This window comes from Nelumbo nucifera, chromosome 2 (assembly GCF_055504915.1).
Source record: "Nelumbo nucifera cultivar China Antique chromosome 2, China Antique-T2T, whole genome shotgun sequence".
Classification (NCBI taxonomy): Eukaryota; Viridiplantae; Streptophyta; class Magnoliopsida; order Proteales; family Nelumbonaceae; genus Nelumbo; species Nelumbo nucifera.
In genome coordinates this window covers 6,318,051-6,340,211 of record NC_142650.1, presented here as the reverse complement: position 1 = coordinate 6,340,211, position 22,161 = coordinate 6,318,051, and the positions used below count along the sequence as shown (strand labels likewise).

Genomic DNA, 22,161 nt, shown 5'->3' with positions numbered 1-22,161 from the left:
CCACAGTTCATCCAATCATTTTGTCTATCAAAATCTATAGAAGAGTTCAACAACAATATCAAACACATTACTGAATGAACAGTCTATAACACATACATTGTTTCCTCTCTCAACAACTACAGTATAGAAAATTGTAATGTCTGCATAATATCCTAATAGCTAAATATGGCTGCATGATATCTGATCTCTGAATCATGAACTGAAGGCAGCTATAACTTGCTTTATTAGGTAAAACCATGAGGCAGTATAATAATGCCTTGTATCAGAACGCTTGAGAATAGGGCTCGGACCAGAGGTTACCAAAGCACCTTACCAAGAATACAGAAATGCAAAAGCCACTGATCCATCAAACAAAATTACTTACAGGTCTTCCTTCAAAGCCTGCTCTCTCCACTATCTCTCCCTGCAAAGATAACATAACCAAAAAAGATGCAAATGTAAAAACTACAACAGTAGACCATTTTCTTTTAACACTGGTTGCTGACACTGCCAAGAAGAAAAGTGAAATAGGTATCAGCAATTTGGCTTGCACAGGGTTCATCTTATTTCTCTACTTTGATATTCCTCATTTTCAGGGATGTAATCCCTTCTTACTGTACACAAGCCCACATCTTCATGATCACAAAGTGCAGCTACTTGTTTACCTGTATTTCTGCAGTAATAATCCCTGGACCCTCCTGATGTTCACATAGAAAAAGGCCATTAGAGGTTGGTCTGGTTGGAGCAGTAGAAATCCTTAAGCTAGCTACCAGAATAAATGAAAATGAGTTATACACACCTTAAACCGCTTCTCTTCCCATGATAACTCCTCCCAGGTTTTTGATTCCAACAGTTCCCATGAACTTGGAACCCGAATTGCCTCTACATGCTGCACAAGTCTCAAGCTATCTGCAAAGCACATTTTTCCAGCTTCAGCCATAAAACGTGCCATCAAGTTCATTCCAGATAGAACTTGAATGAATACACTCTTCGTATTGGTTCAGTAGGTAATAGAGTGCTTCAGATGCGACTCATCCATGTTGATTTAATTCTATAGGCAACACCTTCTTTTTCTCTCTTTATCATCTATAATCAAGATCCTCTTCAATGTCCCCCCAGGATGCATTGTCTAACCAAGATTAAACAATTTTAATTGTACTCAATTTCCTATTCCTAAGTCCTATAGAGGACCATTACCAAAGGTTGATCCCATGCATATGGCCATATGGGGTCTTGGGAGAGGTGGACTCAATACAGACCTAATGTTTGGCATTTTTTGTACAAGACAACTTCCAGGCTTAAATCCACATTCTCATGCTCTTCAACCTGAAATTTTACCATTGTACCAAGCAATGGCTCATTGCTATAATTCCTCCTCTTATTGCTAAGTTTGCACTACAAATTTTCTAAATACAATATATCCTTAAACATTTTCGCTTTAAAGCACGTTTCATTAGTGTTATCTTTTCATATAACCCAAACTTACATACATAACAGAATCAATTTCATTCAATAAGAAGAAACATGGTTCCAGTGCATAGAAAGGAGGAAGGGATAAACTTTCTTAACCCCTCCCCAAGTGAAAAAATTGCCACAAAGCCCAGAATAAACTAATTCTCCCCACCCCTTGTTTAGCAAGGGTATCAGCAAAGGCATTTGCATTTCTTCTGACCCAATTACAAGTCACCTCACCTCTATCCCTTGTAACAGTTTAATGGCTTTCCACTTCTCAGAAATATAGCACCACCATCCAGTCTCCTCTTCTTTCTAGAGCCAGCTTATTACTATAACCTAAACTCTATCTCAATCAATACTATTCCGTCCACAGTCAACATACTATACCAACCACCAGTGGATGTATATCATTTCTTTTTTTTTAATGAATGTGGATGTATACTCATTTCATCCATGATTAAATTCGATTACAATGTGAATGATGACTAGGCAGGTTATTACTGAAAATAATGCAAGGCGCTATATTGACAAAAACATGTCCATGGCAGAACCCAACTCTAGATGTAGCAGACTGTCTCCTTTACTTCAATTCGACTTTTTAAACCTATACCCCCCTCCCCCCACTTTGCTCTCTGAACCCTAACTCTGAAACTCAAAAAATGAATTCCCAAAAAAAATCCAAAAAGGAAAAAAAAATTATGAATATTCAAGAAAAGCCAAGAAAAAAGCAAAATGAGAGAGAGAGAGAGAGGAAGAAATGTAGTAGAATGTTTTAGAACCCTCTTTTATAAAATCACATTATTTTTAGTTTGCTCCTTTTAGTCAAATCCTTCCTAGAAAATTCCCGAGTTTGTCATTTTCTAATGGGAGTTGAGTTTTTTTTCCTTTTTTAGAGGAAACTCTACCAATCATTTTCCTTAAAATTTTCCTAAAATTGCATCACATTTTCGAAATTAGATTTGGCATGCCATTGCTTGATAAGTGGGAAACTAGTCAAGCATTTGCTATAGTTGGGAGAGGTCCTCAGACATTTTCATTCTTAAAAACTTAGACAGTGTATGATAACATTCATAGGGAATGTTTCTGGTCTTCCATAGAGCAGCAAACAATTGTGTTTCTGTTACTGGAACAACAGAAATGTTCCACAGAAATTCCATCAAAAACACTTTGAAAAAGACCAAAAACTCCAAAAAGCAAGAGATGACACGAAGAATCAAAGAAAATACACTTTACTTCAAAACTGATTGCAATACTTGCAGCAGAGGAAAGAATGAGCAATATTTACTTGTAACAAATGCCTCTTCCCAAAGTTCTCGCTCTGACCATGAGGGTGCAACTTCTCGAAATGGGATTCCCTTGCTTGAGCATATCCTGCATGGAACTGAAAAATATAACATATTCACATTAAAAGAACTAATCAAGTGTTTCCAGAGATCATAGAAATCCAAAGCAGTTCATATTTGTTTATTGCAGAAAAGAGCAGCTTTAGAACATATTCAGATGGAGATTGCACTGCAGACCAGGTACAATTGCCATAACATCTGATAATTTTGTAAATAAATTGTCAAGACATTTCATCAGATCAGACCAAAGTAAGCATCCCAAAATATACTGGAGTCTGTAAACACCAAAACCTAACTAGGAATGACCATTTAATGCTTATATTTGGCCACAGAAAGTGTCCAGAAAAAAGTTTAGTCTATAAACACCAAAATCTCACTAAGAATGGCCATCCATTTTATTTCAAGTCAATAAAGGAAGGTTTCTAATGGTTATAGAATAAATGTCCAGCATTTATGGCTTATGTTTGAGCATGCATTAGCTTATGTAAAAGGATTTCATAAGCCTAACTGTAAGTGCTAAATCAGTGATTGGGGTTGAGGCCTTCAGAGTTTGGATGAACATGTTGGTTTAGGTATTGGAAGCCTTGGAAAAAGATGGGGCTTTATAAAGTGCAGTTAACGTAAGCTCGATTTGCATATTTAATTAGAAGAATAAACTTGTCAGGACATCATTTCAACTTTCTTATGAAATCCATTCCTACAGGAAGTATCTGTAATCTTCCTAGTAGCATAATTACAATATCACCAATAAGAAATTCAGGAAAGTAAAACAAACAAAAAAAACTGTTCAGAAAATGATGTCAAAAAGAGAGTGCATAAAGCCAATAATCTCCTGATGAAAGTATGTGATACAGAGCCTTGTGAGAACTCAAACGAGATTTCAAAGAAAAGAAGTAGAACAAAATTGAAAATATTCTGTTAAATCTGATGTTTGTCATAAATCTAGAAAAGGAAACTAGATTCATGAGAGAGTAGCAACAAAATACTTTCCATATACTTGTTTATATTTTGTTCAGCTTTGTTCTTCTTGGTATATTCTCTCGTGTATAACCCTTTTCTGCCTATATACAATACATATCAGTTACCTTCTCAAAAAATACCATAAAAAAAGCAGAAAAAAAAAAGAAAGAGAGAAAAAAGAGGATACAAGAAATTAGGGCTTACGTTGGGGTTATTAAGAGATTATGATAGGGAATTAGCATGGTAAACTGCTGTTCTCATATTAGTCTAAAGTCTAAACAGAGCTTAAGGGTTTAACCATATGCAAGGTTGAGAAATACAATTAGATGGTGTGCTTCTGGCTGTATCGCTTTGATAGGGAGCTTGACAAAGACAGCTGACTCAGGTTGATATGGGGGAAAAGATGTTTGCCTCAAAGTGTTAGCATTTTATGTGCCTAATGTTTCTTGATAAGGTTCTTACTTTTTATCTATGATTGGTGAGAAGGTTTTTAGTGTTGAGTCTGTTGACCACCTTAACAGCAGGGCTAGGGGAATAAAGGGCAGCCCAGTGCACGAGGCTCCTGCCAATGTGGGGTCAATGCATAAAGCAGCTTAAGAGTCTGTCAACATCCCTTTTCTCTTCTATCCAACCAGTTCCTATTGGCAGCCTAAGAGTCTGTCAGTTTCCAAAAACACCCATATCCCTGCCCCTTCCTATTCCTAGGTGAACAAACTTGTAAAGTACTCCCCTTGGACAACCTTCTCTTGGTCAATTCCCCAGTATCATCAAGGATCTCAACCACCTCATCTCTAGCCTCCAAAGAGTTCTAACATTTAGACATTATGAAGGGGCCTCAATTCTGAACTTGTCATGTCAAGATGCTGGGACATTACTGATTACTTTCCTGCCAACCCATCTACCACATGGGTATGAAGTTTTGTATTGAAAATGACAGTAAATTTGTTTTTCTAACATGTTTACATTCAAAACGTAAGGAAGCAAGCTTTGCACTCAAAGTTGGTCAATGTGAAAAATGGTAGGTTTCAGTCTTGAAATTTGTGTTTGTACCCACCATAACTGAATACGCTTGGTAAGAATACAAAATATAGCAATGCAAAACCAAAGTTTGTATTTTCATGAACCGCACATACTTGAATTTGCAATTCTTACCAAATGCAACCTTATAGAAAAACAATTGCCATATTTTACAACAGGATGTTTATTGTCCCTTTGCTTTCATGAAATTGCTACTAGCTAGTAGCCTACCACTGTAAATCCTCCAAGAAGCTCTTCAATAACCAAAATGGAGTAGGTAATTGCAGCCACTGCTACAGAAACTACTTCTGAATGATTCATTTATTTTTATTTACCCAAAATAACGTCATGGTAGGAGATTGCATAGGACAGGGTAGGGGTTGTGATATGCAAATGGAAGTGCACTCATATAGGGGTGTAGTATGGTCAATGGCAATGCAACTCATATCTTGTTTATAAGAAAAATGTACAGCAGATCATAGGTAATCTTTTCAGGATCCTAAAGAAACAAAAATTATTACATTGTATACATATTTCAATAAAAAATTCAGTTGGTGATCAAAAGAAAAAGGAAAGTTATCAGATTTTCCATTGCATGAAAAAAAAAGAGGAATTATACAATCATCTACAGGTTTCAAATCAAGGAAAACCCCAGGATTTTCCTGGCCATTGATTTGTAGTGCCAAATGTGAAGGATATAATAGAAAGCAACAATAAGCAGATCTGTAATTCTGCAATGAGAACAAGTAACTTACTCAAGTACAAGCTGTCGTATGATGCCTGGAAGGAGACCATCATTGACAGGGGCAGTCTGTACTTCAAAAGAACAAAAACTTTTGTGATCCAATAGATCTTTCCTTGTACCATCTTTGCTTTCCTGGACACACATGTCATCCAGTTATACAGTTATGAATCTTCTTTTGAACACAAATTCCTAAACATGGCTTTTAGAATCCATACTTCATAGGACCCAAACATGACACGTACAATTCATACTTCATAAAACATCTAATTGTGCGATCCTATCAGCACCAAAAGCATGTTACCTAACAAATTGCTAGAAAAGGCGTGTAGAACTTGCAGGAAGTATTAATTCACCATATTAAATTTTGAAAAGGTTCATATATACACACAGTTGTTGATAGCTGTTGGTTGCTCGACACTTCTATTTATTTCCATAGAAAGGAAAACGAAATGGACAAATAGCATGCAAATTTATTTCCCTTCTGGAATTCTGGTTTAATCAGTTATGATGAAAACCACTGAGAGCTTAACTCACACTGCGGCAAACAACGAAGAAATTCGTGACACAGCCTTCAAGTATCCGATCACCATCATTTGATAACAACACCTCAGTAGCCCAAGGGGACCTTAACTTATCCAAGCATTTCCTAAGCCTGAGTAGGAAACAAAAATCCTCAAATCACAACCTGAAATATCAAAATAGAGATAAAACTCTCAAACAATCAAGACAAAAACACTCACCTGACCCAATCCGAAAACTTGGCTTTCGCAACATCCCTTCCGCGACCCACAACAGCTAATTGCGCTGCATTTGTTCTAACACCAAAAGCAGGTGGAACATAAATGCTAACATGCACGTATACATCAAGAAGACTAAAAATCCTTTCTTCTTCGTCTCTGCCATCTTCTTCATTTAATTTGGTATAATTGCCACCTACCAATGCAGTAACTGCCAATTCCTCTCCATAATTTCTTTCTTCTAATGCAATTGGTAACACTTCTGTCAATGAATTGTTAACAAGAGATCGAATTGTGGGCTCCCACAATGACAAGGATAACGATGAAGGAACCCTAGTCACTAGTGAAGCAAATAAGAGTTCCGGTCTAGATTCATAGAGAATCCTTGCTGATTCTGCAAGTCTGCGCAAGTGCCTCTCCCAGAATAAGAGATATGAAGCATTTGTGTGCGTGCGAGTGGTCGTATAAGCACCTGGTTTTTAATTTCAATTTCATTGAAAGAGATTAAAATTCAAAACCATTTCCTAGAGGCTAATTAGAACTCAATCACCAAATTTTTCTTTTTTTTTTTTTTCTTAGCCAATACTTTGACCCACCTGGATGGTTTTCGAGGAAATGCGAGACAGGAGGAACGTCAGAAGTGCGGGAGACTACGCCATTGACAACCAAAAACCTGCAACTCGACATTCTTTTTTTTTCCTTTTGGGTGGACGGACAGGAGAGCTGGGAATAGAGCTGCAAACGGTATCCGATTATCCGATTTCGAATTCGATCCTGCTCCGAATTCGATTTCGATCAGTTTATAATTGGATCAAATATGGATCTGCCCCTATTCGATCCAATGCGGGTAAATTTCTTAAACAAACCTTATGGATGTTATTTTTACTGTTTCTAATAATTGACCAGTTTTATACATACATATAATTTTTTTAAAACCCAATTTTACCCTTATCCTCTCGTTCGAAGGGTAATTCCAGTTCATAGTAAAATGATTGAGAAAAACAAAACAAAGAACATGGAAAATAAGAAGATGCGATAATAATCAAACTTACCTGATCTTAGTTTTGTCCTGAAAAGCGAACGCTACAACAAAGGGGAATACGTCCAAGTCATTAGTTTCACCTTTCAGATTGTCTGATTGAGTGTCAGGTTTGGTTTGATGGATGAGGAGAGAAACAAGGACGAGAGAGATTTCTTGCCGCCGCTTAGGAATGGCAATGGGGCGGGTTTGGGGTGAATTTGGGGTGGGGATCATATTTCTCGTTTCTGACCCTGATTCTAAAATTAACCCCATCCCCATCCCTGATCCCTACCTAGGATAAAATTTGTCCTCCATCCCCAATCCCCGATGGGGATGGGTTTTCAGTGGGGACCCAAATCCCCAAAATGTTTTCAGATAATATTATTTTTTTTCTAAAAAAATATATTTACTTAAAATAAATACAAAATTTAAATTATAAATAATGTTTAAAATATGTTTTAATATATATTATATAATTGGCAAGGACCTCAATCCCCATCTTAACCCCAACCGAGGATTCCTATTAATCCTTGTCCTCGTCCCCACCCTACCAAAACAATCCCCATCCCTAACCCCATCGGAGGAAATTGTCGTTGCCATTGACACTCTCCGGGAACGAGGCGAGAGAGAGAGAGTGTGAGAGGCCGGAGCTCACAACCCAACCCACTGAGTTGTTGAGAGTAGCCCAAAGCTTGCGACTGAACCACTAAAAGCAACTCACACAACACTGTTTGAAACTAACTCAACTGCAACTTCTAGAGGTGGTGGTTCTCCTTTCTCGAACACCACCGCTACTCAAATCTACATCTATGTCTTCATAGCTGCCTACCTCATCTCAGAACCCAGATATGGACCTGGGTGGTGAAGACAGACCAAGGAAGATGAAGGAGAATGAGATGAGCTTCCAATTTGATGTAAGGGCTAAATGGGCATTTCAGCCCTTCTGTTAATATTTTAACGGTAATGGTAATTTTTTGAAACAATAAAGGTAGCATTAGTCAATTTTCAAACAATAATGATACACTTAGTCAATTAACTAAATCATAAGGATAATTTAAGAAATTTGCATATGCTCATATATACTTAAAAATTATATTATATATGTGATTGAAATTTATTTTAACATTTTATTTTCATTAAATTGTCATATGTTCAAGTTTTATAAAAATAATTTTTAATTCATTTTATTCATAAGATATGATGATAAAGCCATTTTTAACTTATCTTATTAATAATATATAATATTTTAATCTAATTTATTTATACTATTTAATATCCAATTATAATCGGAATTCAAAGAATCCGCTATGATCCAATTTGAATTCAAATGTAATAAAATCAAATTTGGATATAGGCTCGATCCAATCCATTTATCCAAAATCGGATAGAAAATACGGCGTCTCCGAGTTCGATTTGTTTAAACAATCGGATATATGGTTCAAATCCAATTTGATTCGATTATCAAAAACATGCCCAACCCACAGTCGGGACTCAGTGCGTTTGGACTTGAAGTGATTTTCTCTTCGAGTCGACTAAAATTTGGACACATCATTTCATACTTAACTGGCCATCATCACTTACAATCGGTTGGAGCTTAAATAAAAATTGATAAAAGATATATAAAAAAAATCTACATTCTGCAACTTGCCAAAAAGACTTGCATAGCAGTCTCTAGAGAGCCTTGTGACTCAAACCTTATCCCCCCAACCAGTAACAACAACAAGCTTTATTAATGGTGTTCAAACTGCAACAAAACGACAACCATAGATTTTAGCAACGACAGCAATGGTATTAACGAAAAGTTTCAAACATCAAAGTGTTCAAAGGTGAATGAAAACCCAAAATACAGAAAGCGGAAACTGAGAACGAAAAAGCTAATGAACCCACTGATTTGTTTCCAAGAATCCTTTGCAATACTGAAGGTCCTTATTCTAACTCATCTTAGCAAGTTGTCAACACCGACCAAATTAATGAATTCATTGATTTCTGTCCGAAAATTCCCAATACCACTTCTTCAGTTCTTTGTATTAAAATTTGAAACCCTATAATCCTTTGAAAATAGAAAATTTTGAGAGCCTATCATGCAAGAAAACCCTGTGCGTGACAGCATGACTGCTTGAATATACTTTTCTTGAAAAAATATCTTTGGAGAATTGGAACTATTATTTTTACTTTCAAAAGCTTAGTATGGAGGAAGAAGAGACGTCTCGTGTCTTGCAAATCCAAAGCCAGAACTGAGAACCAGGTCTGTCTTCCCATTAATGGTCGGAGGAGCAAGGCTTGAGTTGCATTTGGATTGAGAATGTGAGGATTTATCTTGTAGATCCAAAGCCACAATAGCGAGGAAGGTTTTGTCTTCCCATTAATGGTTCGAGCATGAGAATACGAGGGTTTCGAGCTTTCTGTCAATATTTAGTTAGATTTCTTTACGGAAATTTTATATTTATCAATTTTTATTTAAAAATATTCTTGTCAATCATAACTAGCAGTAAAACTTCAGTCGGTCGCCATTCCGAATTCAGTGCGTTTGGCCTTAGAAGGGATTTTCTCTTCGAGTCCATTAAAATTTTTGACACGTCATATGCTCTCATCTGCTCATCACCTGCAACCGATCGAAACTTTATGATTGCTAACAATATTTTTAAATAAAAATTAATTTTATAAATTTTTTTGAACAGAACCGATAGCTCCATGACAACCGGCTCAACGGTATCTTCAACCCGTTCGATGACTTCACATTCCCGTGCGGTATCTTCAACCTACTGTACTCCTCTTGAATCCGAGCAAGCCCACGAAAAGCTCCTAACACCAAGCTAATCCTCGTCATCCAGTCCAGATGTATCCTCCCTGGTCCTCGATTCTTTGATTCAAATCAACCCAAAAGTTAATCCATGCTCAGCTTTATTGAATAAAGACGGTAACAGTGAGAAATTACCATGGAGAAGAGAATGCAAGCTTCCATTGGAGAGGTAATTGTAGACGAGGAGCTTCTCCTCCTTGGCGTAGTAAATTAGTAATAAGCTCTGAGATGAACCAGGTTAGGATGTCTGAGCTTCCTAATCAAACCCATATACTGTTCGAATTCCTTCCTCGCACATGGGTTGGCGTTCTTGAGCCTTTTCACCGCAACCGTGCACCCATCTTCCAGCATAGCCTTGTAGACTGTTCCTAAACTTCCTTTTCCCAGCATCTCCGTCGATGCCCAGAGCAGGTCCTCCAGCTCAAACTGCTTCCTCCTACCGAAGAACACAAGCTTGCTCCAGTTTGTCACAGTGGTACTATCGCTGTCTCCTCCTTCACGACCACGCACATTATTTAGCTACATCTTGTTGTCACCTGAATTACCGCTGCTTCTTCTCCTGCCTTTTGAACTGGAGTCGGAACCATTGTCTCTTGAATTTCCTCCACAGTAGTAAGCAACAACAAACGACGTGACCACTAGTAAAACCACCACAGAATTCGCAACCACAATGGCGACGGTGGAGCCGATACTAAGTCCCTTCCAGGACTCCTCTTCCTTCCCTGCCAGACCTGCAACAGTACTAGTAGGCAATGAGCTGGGGTTCGACGACACTACGGTCTGCGCTGACGCAACTGCCGGAGGGACATCCAGGAACGAACAAACCGGTAACGGGCTCGGCTCGCACAACCCTTCATTTCTTGTGATGCTTCGCGATCCAAATTTCTTCAGCAGACCGAATGGCACCCTCCCGTAGAACTCATTGTTAGTTAAGTTTAGCTCTCTGAGCTCCGACAGCACGGCGGAGAGATCTGGAAGCTGCTAGCAAGCACATTATTCTGTATTCAAATCGTGAGGAGACGAGTTAAGTTGAGGATCTGCCTGGGGATGGGACCCCGAAAATTGTTGTCAGAAAGGTCTAGCCGGAGGAGACGCTTGAGGGAGCCAATATCGGCTGGGACATCACCGGAGAAGTCGTTTCTGGCGAGGTAGAGGAGCATGAGATTGGAGCAATTGGTGAGGGGGAGAAGAGTACAGTTGAGCCGGTTGCCATGGAGCTATCGGTTCTGTTTACAAAAAATTTATAAAATTAATTTTTTATTTAAAAATACTGTTAACGATCATAAAGTTTTAGTCCGTTGCAGGTGATGGGCAGATGAGAACAAATTGGCGTGTAAATTTTAATGGACTCGAAGAGAAAATCCCTTCAAGTCCAAACGCATTCAATCCGGTGACCAGTAATAGCACCTAAAGACGTGTCAAAATTTCAGTGGATTCGAAGAAAAAAATTCCTTCGATTCCAAACGCACTTCATCCTAAGTGCCCAACCCATTAGTTCAACCATGGTTATTGGTTTTCAAAATCGGATGGAACTGGACGGTCGGATCGGAAAAAGGGGAACCGGTTCATTTTTCCTCAAAACTGGATTTTTCCAAAAAAATGTTGATTTTGGTCAGCAAACTGTTCACTCGGGCGATTAACTATTCGAGTTGTTCAAACGGTTTTTTATTTTATTTTTTGTCAGAACGGGTTGATTGTTCGACCCGAGAACCAGACCCTTGACCAATTTGTTCTCTAGGTCGGTTTTAAAAACCTTGAGCTCAACACTCACAATTGGAATGGTGAATTGAAATTAAGGGATAACTAGCGAAAGGACCCTTGCTTGGTAGGGGCTGGATTGGAATTGTAACATTGCTATTTGCTATATTAGAAAAGATTATAGTTTCTTAATAAAAAACTTGCAATTATAAGTATTCAAGTTTTAAAACTCATATAAAGACTTAAAAGAAATCATCATGTGTTCGTTTTTTAAATATTGCTTCAGCAAAACATCTCATATAAAAGAACACGACCATACAGTGATAGTTCTACGTTATACTTCATAGCTGCCCTTTGTTTCACATCGAGAACTCCTAGTTGACCCGGACGGTAGGACCGTCCAGGCAATTGGTTCCGCTTTACCCCAAACCCGGTCCCTGGCCACAAATCGCTGAATCAGTCAATGACCCATTGACCTAGGCGATCGAACCGTCGACTCGTTCAACGGTTTTTGGCCATTTTTATTTTTAATCTTTTTTGTCAAAACGGGCCATCCGTTTAAACCGAATCTGTTCAAACCAGACGGTCGAACTATCAACCTAGAAATCGATGGCCAGAATGGTTCCGTTTCTGGGTCATTTTTTTTCTAGATGTAAATAATTAGACGAAATAACTTTGTAGTCATAGTCATGGGAAGTGTAGACATTGCAAGGGATTTTGAAACCTTAAAAGATAAATCCAAAGTGACCTTAAACATAGAAAAAAATGGCAGTAAATCCACCAAACTAGAAAAACCAATGAAAAAATTTAGAAAATCGAGTCCAAAGTTCCACTTTGAGACGGAGTTAAACATACATGCAATTAAAGAAAGAGACAAAGCATATTGTTTTGTTAGGAAAAAAAACATTGCACAAGAAAACCCAAAGAAAAAACAAAATGGAAGAAATAAAATGGTAGTAAACCCTAAACTGTTTTGGAGGATCTTGAAGAAGAAGACCAAACAAAAAAAAAGCAGAAGATGAGAAAAAAATGAACATATCACACATGCTCGAATAAAGCCCACAGTAGAAGAAACTTTTGAATAGTGAAAATCCAGAAACATAAAAAACCATGGTTTTCGAACCACTGTTGACTAGGACAGATGGACATTTCGGCCCAGGAACCGTCTAGGCAACTGGTTCCGTTTTACCCTCCTGGTCCCTGGCCAAAAACCGTTGAATCGGTTATTGACCCATTGACCCGGGCGGTCGAACCATTGACCCATTCAATGGTTTTTGGTTGTTTTTTATTTTTTTAATTGGGTACTATCCAAGAAACTAGTTCCGTTCTATCCCAATTCCGATCCCTGGCCAAAAACCGTTGAATCGGTCAATGATTCATTGACCCGTGCAGTCGAACCATCAACCCATTGACTCGTTCAATGGTTTTTGACCGTTTTTTATTTTTTTTTTAAATTTTGTTGTCAGAATGGGTCGTCCGTTCAAACTGGACGGTTGAACTACCATTTATTTATTTATTTTTAATTGGGAATCATCTAGGCAACCGGTTTCGTTTTACCCCAATCCCAGTCCTTGGCAAAAAGCCATTGAATTAGTCAACGATCCATTGACCCGAGCAGTCGAATCATCGACTTGTCAATTTGTTCAATGGTTTTGGTTGTTTTTTTTTTATTTTTTAATTTTTGTTGTTAGAACGGGCTGTCCTTTTTGAACTGGACGGTCGAACCATCAACCCAAAAACCGATAGCCAGAATGGTTATGTTTTTGGGTCGTATGAGTCACACGATCGAATGACATAACACATTTGATACTACTTAATGGACCTCACACACTCAAATTTTTTCCTATAATTTTTGTTGTTAGAACGGGATGTCCGTTTGAATCGAACGATTCGATAGACCGTCCATTCAAATCGGACAATCGAACCATCGACTCAAAAAACGGTGGAAAATAAAATATATAAGATTTACTGAAATATAAAAATCTTTTCATCCATGGCTTGCGCTAAGTGAAAGATAACGTGGCACTTGGATTTGATGCGGCGCATTACCTTATTCGCAACGCACGGGAAATTGAGAATCCATACCATTCACTTATTTTTTTTTGTCTGAACCATTCTGATAAAAAAGTAAGATTCCGTTTTAATGGCAGATGAGAAAGACCACATTAGCCAGAAATAACTTTTGGCCAAATACACCCAATTAAACGGTTAAGAAAAATAATTCTCAGTACACAAAATTAAAAAAAAAAACACTATCGTTCACTGACAATACTTCTTAAACAACTTATTTTACTCAGTTTGTAATCAAATTCAAGATAATAATTGTTCGGGTCATGGCTGAGCTAGCCCTGTGAGACACGTGGCCGCCCAACTATCGCCCTGCCATGTCATCTTAATTCGGCCACATTGGCATAGCTCGGCCACGTTGGGCTAGTTCGGCCAAGCTATGCTATTATTGTGGCACCCCATCTTATCCTTCCAACCACATCAACTACACGTTATATGGATGAGCACAACTACGGATAAAGAGGAATAAGGAAGACGATTCCGTTGGGGAATGGGACTCTATCCCGAATACCTTGGCGGCTAACCTCATCCCGACAACCCCGAAAGCCCAATCCGACCAGGACACGGATCTTCGGCTATAAGAAGGTACTCCATGCTCGAGGTAAGGGACCCAACTTCTGAGACCTACACCGCTACTTAGCTCGGATCGGCATCCTTATAGCTCGGCCCTATCATCCCACCACCTCCTACTGACTTGAGCGTCGGAGTTCTTACCCGGGGATAACTCCTCGGGCCTCTGACTTCTATTTCCTTGATCACAGGCCTTGAAGGGTGGCCTCGTCCTTGTAGCTCAGCCCCGCCTTGCCAGTAAGGACTATCTGGTTGCTCTCCTCAGTTCGTGCACCACCTCAGATTGAGCAGCATCAGATTGGCACCATTTGTGGAAACGACATAGAAAGCCTTTCCCAAAAATCTCATTCCTCACCGCACAATTAAGGAAGTGATTAAGATGCCTAAAACCAGTCTGAACGATCAGTTGGCCATCCCCCGTCTCGGGAGAACCAAGAACTCCCGCAACCTTCGGCCGCAATAGATCCAACGCAATTCCGAGCCATGCAGGAAAAGGTTGATAAGATCTTCGAATTCATGCAAACACTAGGGTCGGCCGCGCCACCCAACCGGGCAGTCCTCCCTCATGCCTTGACACGCACAAAGAACGATCCTTGGACCGAGGACCCCAAAGCGTGCCAATCAGACGTAAGGGGAGAGCGGTCCGAGCATATGAGGCAAGACACAACCCGAAGGCCCACCGCCACTGCCCGTTCCCGAGGACGAGACTACCATAACTAGACATACCAGTCAATGGGCATCCCCGCCAAAGAAAGGCTCGACAAAAGGACGACGCCCTTCGTAGTCTTAGTCGCCGAGTCAAGCTCGGTCAAGGATCAACCCACACGACCCAAAAGGGAGGCCATACACACTGCAAACCCAAACAACAGAGGTGCCGAAATTAAAGAGCTCCGACAACGTCTGGAAGAGTTAGAGCGCACTTCCACCCATAAAAGTGCAATTCCCGCCGCCGACCAACCTGTGGCGACCCACCGCGCATATCACCAAGGAGCCACCCTTCATTCAGGACATAGTGGACGAGGTACCCCCTGTCAGATGGCGAGCCCCCCAATTCGACAAGTACGATGGGAATTCTGACCCTTTCAACCATGTCGCGGCGCTCAAAGCTCAGATGATGCTACATGGTGCATCGGAGGGACTGATGTGCAAAGCCCTTGTAACCACGCTGCAAGGCCCAACATTGGCATGGTACTCCTCCCTGTCGCCGAGGTCTATAGTGTCATGGGCCCAACTGGAGATCCAGTTCCTAGCGCAATTCATAGCTAGTCAAAAGCATTGGAAAACCTCGGCCAGCCTCATGTAGGTCCGACAGAGAAAGGCGGAGTCTCTTAGAGACTACCTGGCGAGGTTCAACAAAGAAGCACTTCAAGTCAAGGACTTAAATCAATCAGTCGCGGTGACGGCCATACAACACAGACTCCGCCCTTCCCCGTTCAACTTCTCCATCTCCAACAATACTCCTTAAACGTTGGCCGTGCTAATGAGCCATGCGGCACGTGCAGAAGTATATCAACGCTAAAGAGGCCCAGACACAGCTCAAAGACGAGGATGAGAAGCCCGATAGAAAAAGGAGAGAGAATGACGAGCGGAAGTCTGAGAGGTTGGACAAAGACCACAAGAGGCAAGATCGCCGGACCGACCATAGACCTCGTACCCCTCCACCAACCTATCAGAATTTCACGCCACTTAATGTTCCGTGGTCTGAAGTTTTGATGCAAATCTGTGACCGCAACTATGTCAGGTGGTCCGAGAAGATGAAGACGCAAACCATGGCCACAACACGGAGAACTGTTTGGACCTGCGCAACCATATCGAAGATCTAATTAGGTGCGGTTATCTCAACGTCTTCGTAGACAGAAAGGAGAAGCCAGCCTAAGAGGAAAGAAGAGAGGATGAAGCTCGGCAACCTCCGCTCTGAGGCCCCCCAGCCAGCGTCATCCATGTGATATCGGGAGGAACCGCCTCCGGAGGGGAAAGTAGCTCGGGACAAAAAAGATATGCTCAGCTCTTTGAGATCGATGACCGAGGTCACGGGAGGAGGCGCGACACATCTATCACCTTCACTAACGACAACCTCCGAGGGATCCAAACACCACATGGCGATGCCTTGGTCATCACAACTGAAGTGGCCAACTTTGAGCTACAGCAGATCCTAGTTGACACAGGGAGTTCTGCCAATGTATTGTTTGAAGATGCGTTTGAAAAGCTCGGCATTGACAGAGAACGGCTTACACTAGTTAGCACTCCATTGATGGGATTCTCGGGAGAGTCCCTCCAACCCACTGGGAGGATAACTCTTCCCCTATTGATCGGAGACGACGACGTGACTGCGACGGTCATGGTAGACTTCATCGTGGTGCGCTACCCCTCCTCTTACAATGTGATCCTCGGCAGACCGACTCTCAACGCCCTACAGGCCGTAGTTTCAACATACCACCTTGCCATAAAATTTCCAACCAAGTATGGCATAGGGGTGGCGTGCGGGGACTAGAAAACAACGCGACATTGTTATCAGTTATCCTACCGAGGGCCACGTCTAGTGACCGACACATTGATGGTGGAAGCACATGACCTACGTGACGAAGTAAAGGCACAGTGCGGCCGACCCGTGTAAGACCTCATCCAGGTCCCCCTATTTGAGGAAGACCCCGAAAAGACGGTCCAAGTTGGCTCCCTGCTAGGCGACCACCTCCAATAGAAACTTGTTCGACTACTGAGGAATAATCCCGATGTATTTTCTTGGTCGGCAGAGGACTTGCCTGGAATCGATCCCAAAGTTATCACATATTGTCTAAACGTCGACCCCCATTACCGACCTGTGAAGCAGAAGAAGAGGAACTTCGCCACAGAGCGGTGGCAAGTGATCGTTGAGGAAGTACAGAAGTTGCTCGCCACCGGCTTCATTTGGGAAGTCAAATACCCTGACTGGCTGGCCAATGTAGTAATGGTGAAGAAGGCCAACGGAAAGTGGAGAATCTGCATCGACTTCACCAACCTAAATAAGGCCTGTCCCAAAGACAGCTTTCCCCTGTCATGGATCGACCAGCTCGTCGATGCAACAGTAGGACATGAGCTCCTAAGCTTCATGGATGCCTTCTCAGACGACCAAGAGCGAACGACCTTTATCACTGACCGCGGCCTGTACTACTATAAGGTAACCTTTGGCCTCAAAATATCGGTGCTACCTATTAGCGGTTGGTGAACGAGGTATTCAAAGAGTAGCTCGATAGGAACGTGGAGGCATATGTCAACGGTATGCTCGTAAAGAGCAAAAAGGCCGAACACCACCTGGCCGACCTCCGCGGTCTTCGACACACTTAGAAAGTACAAGATGAAGTTAAACCCAACCAAGTGCACCTTGGGGTTGGCTCTGACAGGTTTCTAGGGTTTATGGTAACACAGAGAGGAATCGAAGCAAATCCGGAGAGGATAAAAGCCATTGTTGACATGCCATCCTCCCAGACCCACAAAGAAGTGCAACGACTCACCGGGAGAATAGCCGCCCTTGGCAGGTTTATGTCCAAGTCTGTGGACCGGTGCCTCCCCTTTTTCAAAGCACTCAAACGGCCAAAGGACTTTCATTGGACAAAAAAGTGTGAGCAGTCTTTCTAGGAACTAAAGTAGTACCTGAGCTCGCCGCCCCTCCTAAGACGAGCACAGGAGACGAGCTATTGCTCTATCTTTCGGACGGGGATGAGGTCATCAGCTCAGTATTGGTCAAAGAAGAGGACCGAGTACATAGGCCAATCTACTACACCAGCAAGGTCCTCAACGACGCAAAGACCTGATACTTTAATCTTGAAAAGTTGGCTTTGGCCCTCGTCACTGTAGCCAGGAAACTCAGACCCTACTTCCAGGCCCACAGTGTTCGAGTACTCACCAGCCAGCCCCTCAAGCAGGTGCTACAGAGACCGAAAGTGTCGAGCCGCCTAGTCAAGTGGAGCGTGGAGCCGAGTGAATTCGACATCAAGTACGCACCCCGACTGACGATCAAGGCCCAGGCCTTGGTAGATTTCATTACAGAATGTACATTTACCGTGGAGGAACCGGCCCCACTACCCCCAACATGGACCCTCCATGTTGATGGCTCGTCGAACCAGCAGGGCAGCGGCGCCGGCCTTATCCTCCTCGGCCCGGATGACATAGTATTGGAACACGCCTTCAAGTTTGAGTTCAAAGCGTCCAACAATGAAGCTGAGTATGAGGCCCTGATTGTTGGGCTCCGCCTTGCTTTAGATCACGGGGCACAACGAATCGAGGCCTTCAGCGACTCTCAGCTCGTGGTCAACCAAATCCACGACCAGTTCAAGAATCAGACTCCCTCTATTGCGAGCTACCTACAGAATGTGTAGGAGCTCATTCAGCAGCTCGAGCACTTCGACATCCAGCAGATCCCTCGAGTCAGAATGCTCGAGCCGACACACTTTCAAAGCTCGCCGCAGACCGACCTTGACTCAACTGTCCGGCTAGACACGTTGGCCCAACCGAGCATTGCACCACCAGCCGTCCTCATCCTTCCAGTGCAACATGGATCATCTTGGATGGATCGCATAATCGAGTATCTTCGAGAAGGCACCTCCCCGGAGGATTGAGCAGAAGCAAGAAGACTCCAACACAGAGCAGCCAGGTATTGCTTGATACAAGGTCAACTCTACCGTCGTTCCCACACGCTTCCCTACTTGAGGTGCCTCCCCCCAGCCAAGGCAGACTACGTCCTTAGGGAAATACATGAGGGCATTTGCGAAGATCACCCCGGCGCGCGCACACTAGCCCATAAGGCGCACCGACAGGGGTATTTCTGGCCGATGATGAAGCAGGATGCCGCCTTGTTTGTCCGGAAAGTGCGATTGTTGCCAACGTCACTCTAATCTAGATCACCATCCTGTGGCCCCTTTGAGACCGATCGCCAGCCCATGGACGTTTGCCCAATGGGGAATGGACATCCTCGATCCCTTCCCCACCGCGGTTGCGTAGAAGAAGTTCATTCTCGTAGGAGTGGACTACTTCACAAAGTGGGTAGAAGCCGAAGCCCTGGCGCGCATCACCACCCACAATGCCCGAAACTTCCTTTGGCGGGGAATCATTTACCGCTTCGGTATCCCGCACGTGTTCATCACAGACAACGGAACACAGTTCACTGACAAGAAGTTTGAAGCCCTCTACCTAAGGATCGGTCCCCGGACTACCGCGGTACACCGACCTCAGAGCAATGGGCAGACCGAGGTAACCAACCGCATCCTACTATATGGCCTAAAAACACGCTTAGATCAGGCCAAGGGGACATGGGGTTGAGGAGCTGTCGAGCATTCTCTGGGCTTACAGGACGACCCCGCGAACTGCCGCTAGAGAGACCCCTTTCAGTCTGACCTACGGGGCCGAAGCCATGATCCCCGTGGAGATAGGTTCCCCAACCCTTTGGACCGAGCTCTTTGACGAGGGACAGAATGACGAAGATCTACACGCGGAATTGGACCTAGTAGAAGAAGCTCGGGACCGAGCACATGTGAAGATGGTTGCACAACAACAGAAGATGACACGACATTACGATTCTAAGGTAAGAAGACGCAAATCAAGACAAGCAACTTCGTTCTGCGCAAAGTCATTGTACCTACACCAGAAGGAAAGTCCGAACCAAACTGAGAAGGGCCGTATAGGGTCACCAGAGTCCTCGGACCAGATACTTATAGACTTGATGACCTCGAAGGTCGACCAATTCCGAGGAGTTGGAACTTGGGAAACCTCAGGATGTACTACCAGTAGACCCATAAGCAATGAAAGTCTCCTTTTAAGCTATTTCTTCGACCTAGAGGCGCGCCCACGACCACCGCACACACTACACACGCACATGCTAAGTCACGTTGCCAACTGAGCTGACTCTGCCAATTCCCAAACGACTGAGCCCATTACGCCCAGCTCGGCAGCACATTGCCAAGCAAGCTACCCGACTCAGCTGCCAACAGCTGAGCCTAAACGTGGTGGAAGAACGCCCCCACCCACCAAGGCCAGAGGGCGGTCGAGGAACTCCGCACTACCGCTGGCTTAACGGCTAAGCTAGTTGGGTAACGACTGAGCCTAAACGTGAACCCGGCCGGCCTCACCTGGGCCAATGAAAGAAAAATGGTACAAGTAACAAGATGCTGAGGCGTAGCTCGGCTCGACGCGCGTAATAGCCCGACCGGGCATGCTTCAACTTTAGATGGTCTATTACATCATTTAAGGCTCGACATACCGAGCCAACACAAAAATAAACAAACACAGGAAATAATGAACATAGGAGGCCGCTGATCAGTCATCGGCGGCAGAATCAACAACACCAACAGTAGCTTCGGCCTCATCCTCCGCTCCCTCGGCGGACCCTTGCGGAGAATTTGGATCAAAGGCGTCCCAACCTTGTGAAACTCCGGGTGACGGCGAAGGATCCTTCGTCGGAAAAGGTTGAACCCAGCCACAAAGGAGGCCTCGACATACTTGTCCACGTGCAGCTGCATCTCCTCCAATGCCTTGTACTCATTGATTGCTTCCTCAGCGGCCTCCTGCCTCAGCTTGTCTCGCTCAGCCTTGAGCTTGACGATCTCCCGCTTTAGCTCCCAGACAAGACCAACCTGCTCAGCCAGTTGCGCCTTTAGCTCGGCCACCTCCCTCTCCAGTGCGGCCGACCGCTCCCCACTGGCCTGGAGCTCGGCCAACTGGGCCTTCTGCTGCAGATACTCGGAGTGTTCCCGCTCGTACGATGATCGAACGTTCCAGAGACGATCAACCAACGTGATTGCCGCGCAAGCATTCTGTAGACAAATATGATAAGTACACTGAAAAGGAGAGCAAAACACAAGGAATAAGAAGAAGAGGATTTACCTAGGCAGCAGACCGATTCCCGAGCTATGGACATGGTCATTATTCCCCGCAGCAACTGCTCGGGAACCCCGGGCGTCTCCAGATTATCGTCCATGCGAACCGACCACCTTGGCACGTGCAGATCCGAGCTACTTCTTGCCTCAGTTATCAACTCACCAGCGGGACGACGGACCCCTTCGAGGTCAACCACGACAACGTCCTCCTCTTCGACCTCTCGTTGCTGATCTCTTCTTCGCCGACGAGCCTCCAGTTGCACACCGGCTCATTCCTACTTTTGTCAGAGCGCCTTCATTTGACGAACAATTTCTTCCTCGTTGGTCATGCTCACACCTGCAACATAGGATACCCAAGATAAGTACAAAGCAGGCAAGGTAAATTCAACTCGGCAACAAAAGTAAAAGGAAACAGACCGGCCACCCTTTCCATCATCCCGGCGAGAATCAACATCTCCGAGCATGTGTATGCGATAATGTTGATTTCGTGGATCATGCTGAGGGCTGACCTCTCCTCCCAAGTAAGCACCGACCATTGGGGCTGCGGCAGAGACGTCCTCGGCCCCCACAGCTCGACAGGAAAAGGGAGACCCCCGGGGATTCGCACAGAGAAGAACGACTCCTTCCAATGATTCACAAAAGAAGGGGCCCCAACCAACGACCGAATGTTCCGCCAGGTGGAGAAGTAATAGTACCCTTGCTGCTAGTGTTTCAGTTGGAGCATAGAGCCCACCATCCCCAGGGTTAGTTCGAAATCGCGGACGGCGTAATAGGACATAAGGCCGAGCAAAAATCTAAAGGAGTTTGGCATTAGCTGCACCGACAACACCATGTACCAGTTTAGCACCTCGACGAAGCCCTCGCTCAACGGGAACCTCAGCCCAGCCTCCAAGCTGTGCTCATAAACACACAACTCACCGGGAT

General features: G+C 43.3%; 1 protein-coding gene and 1 pseudogene across 3 annotated transcripts; both read right to left on the bottom strand.

The window, feature by feature from the left end:
- Nucleotides 1–10: 10 nt before the first annotated feature.
- On the bottom strand, nt 11–6,995 carry LOC104594743 (D-aminoacid aminotransferase-like PLP-dependent enzymes superfamily protein). Of its 3 annotated transcripts, none has more exons than XR_016082534.1 (8): nt 6,833–6,993; nt 6,240–6,708; nt 6,034–6,151; nt 5,510–5,631; nt 2,720–2,815; nt 779–888; nt 645–677; nt 11–403 (listed from the first exon to the last, which is right to left on the bottom strand). XR_016082534.1 is itself a non-coding variant. In XM_010255196.3 (8 exons), exons 1-8 carry the CDS (start codon nt 6,921–6,923, stop codon nt 347–349), a joined length of 1,086 nt encoding a protein of 361 aa, XP_010253498.1. In that variant the 5' UTR covers nt 6,924–6,995; the 3' UTR covers nt 11–346. The 3 variants fall into 3 exon arrangements, 2 of the variants coding, with proteins under 2 accessions (XP_010253498.1, XP_088754252.1); XM_010255196.3 differs by having other exon boundaries at nt 2,720–2,805; nt 6,833–6,995; XM_088898126.1 differs by lacking the exons at nt 11–403; nt 645–677; nt 779–888; nt 2,720–2,815 and having other exon boundaries at nt 5,506–5,631; nt 6,833–6,995.
- Nucleotides 6,996–9,982: 2,987 nt separating this feature from the next.
- On the bottom strand, nt 9,983–21,773 carry LOC104594994 (uncharacterized; annotated as a pseudogene).
- Between the last annotated feature and the right edge of the window lie 388 nt (nt 21,774–22,161).

Excerpts from the sequence above, each read along its gene's own strand:
- LOC104594743 (XM_010255196.3), bottom strand. The coding sequence starts at position 6,923 with ATGTCGAGTTGCAGGTTTTTGGTTGTCAATGGCGTAGTCTCCCGCACT. Across the intron at positions 6,152-6,239 it reads AAGTTTTCGGATTGGGTCAG|GCTTAGGAAATGCTTGGATA; the intron begins GTGAGTGTTTTT and ends TTTCCTACTCAG. Across the intron at positions 889-2,719 it reads GGAAGAGGCATTTGTTACAA|ATAGCTTGAGACTTGTGCAG; the intron begins GTAAATATTGCT and ends TGTGCTTTGCAG.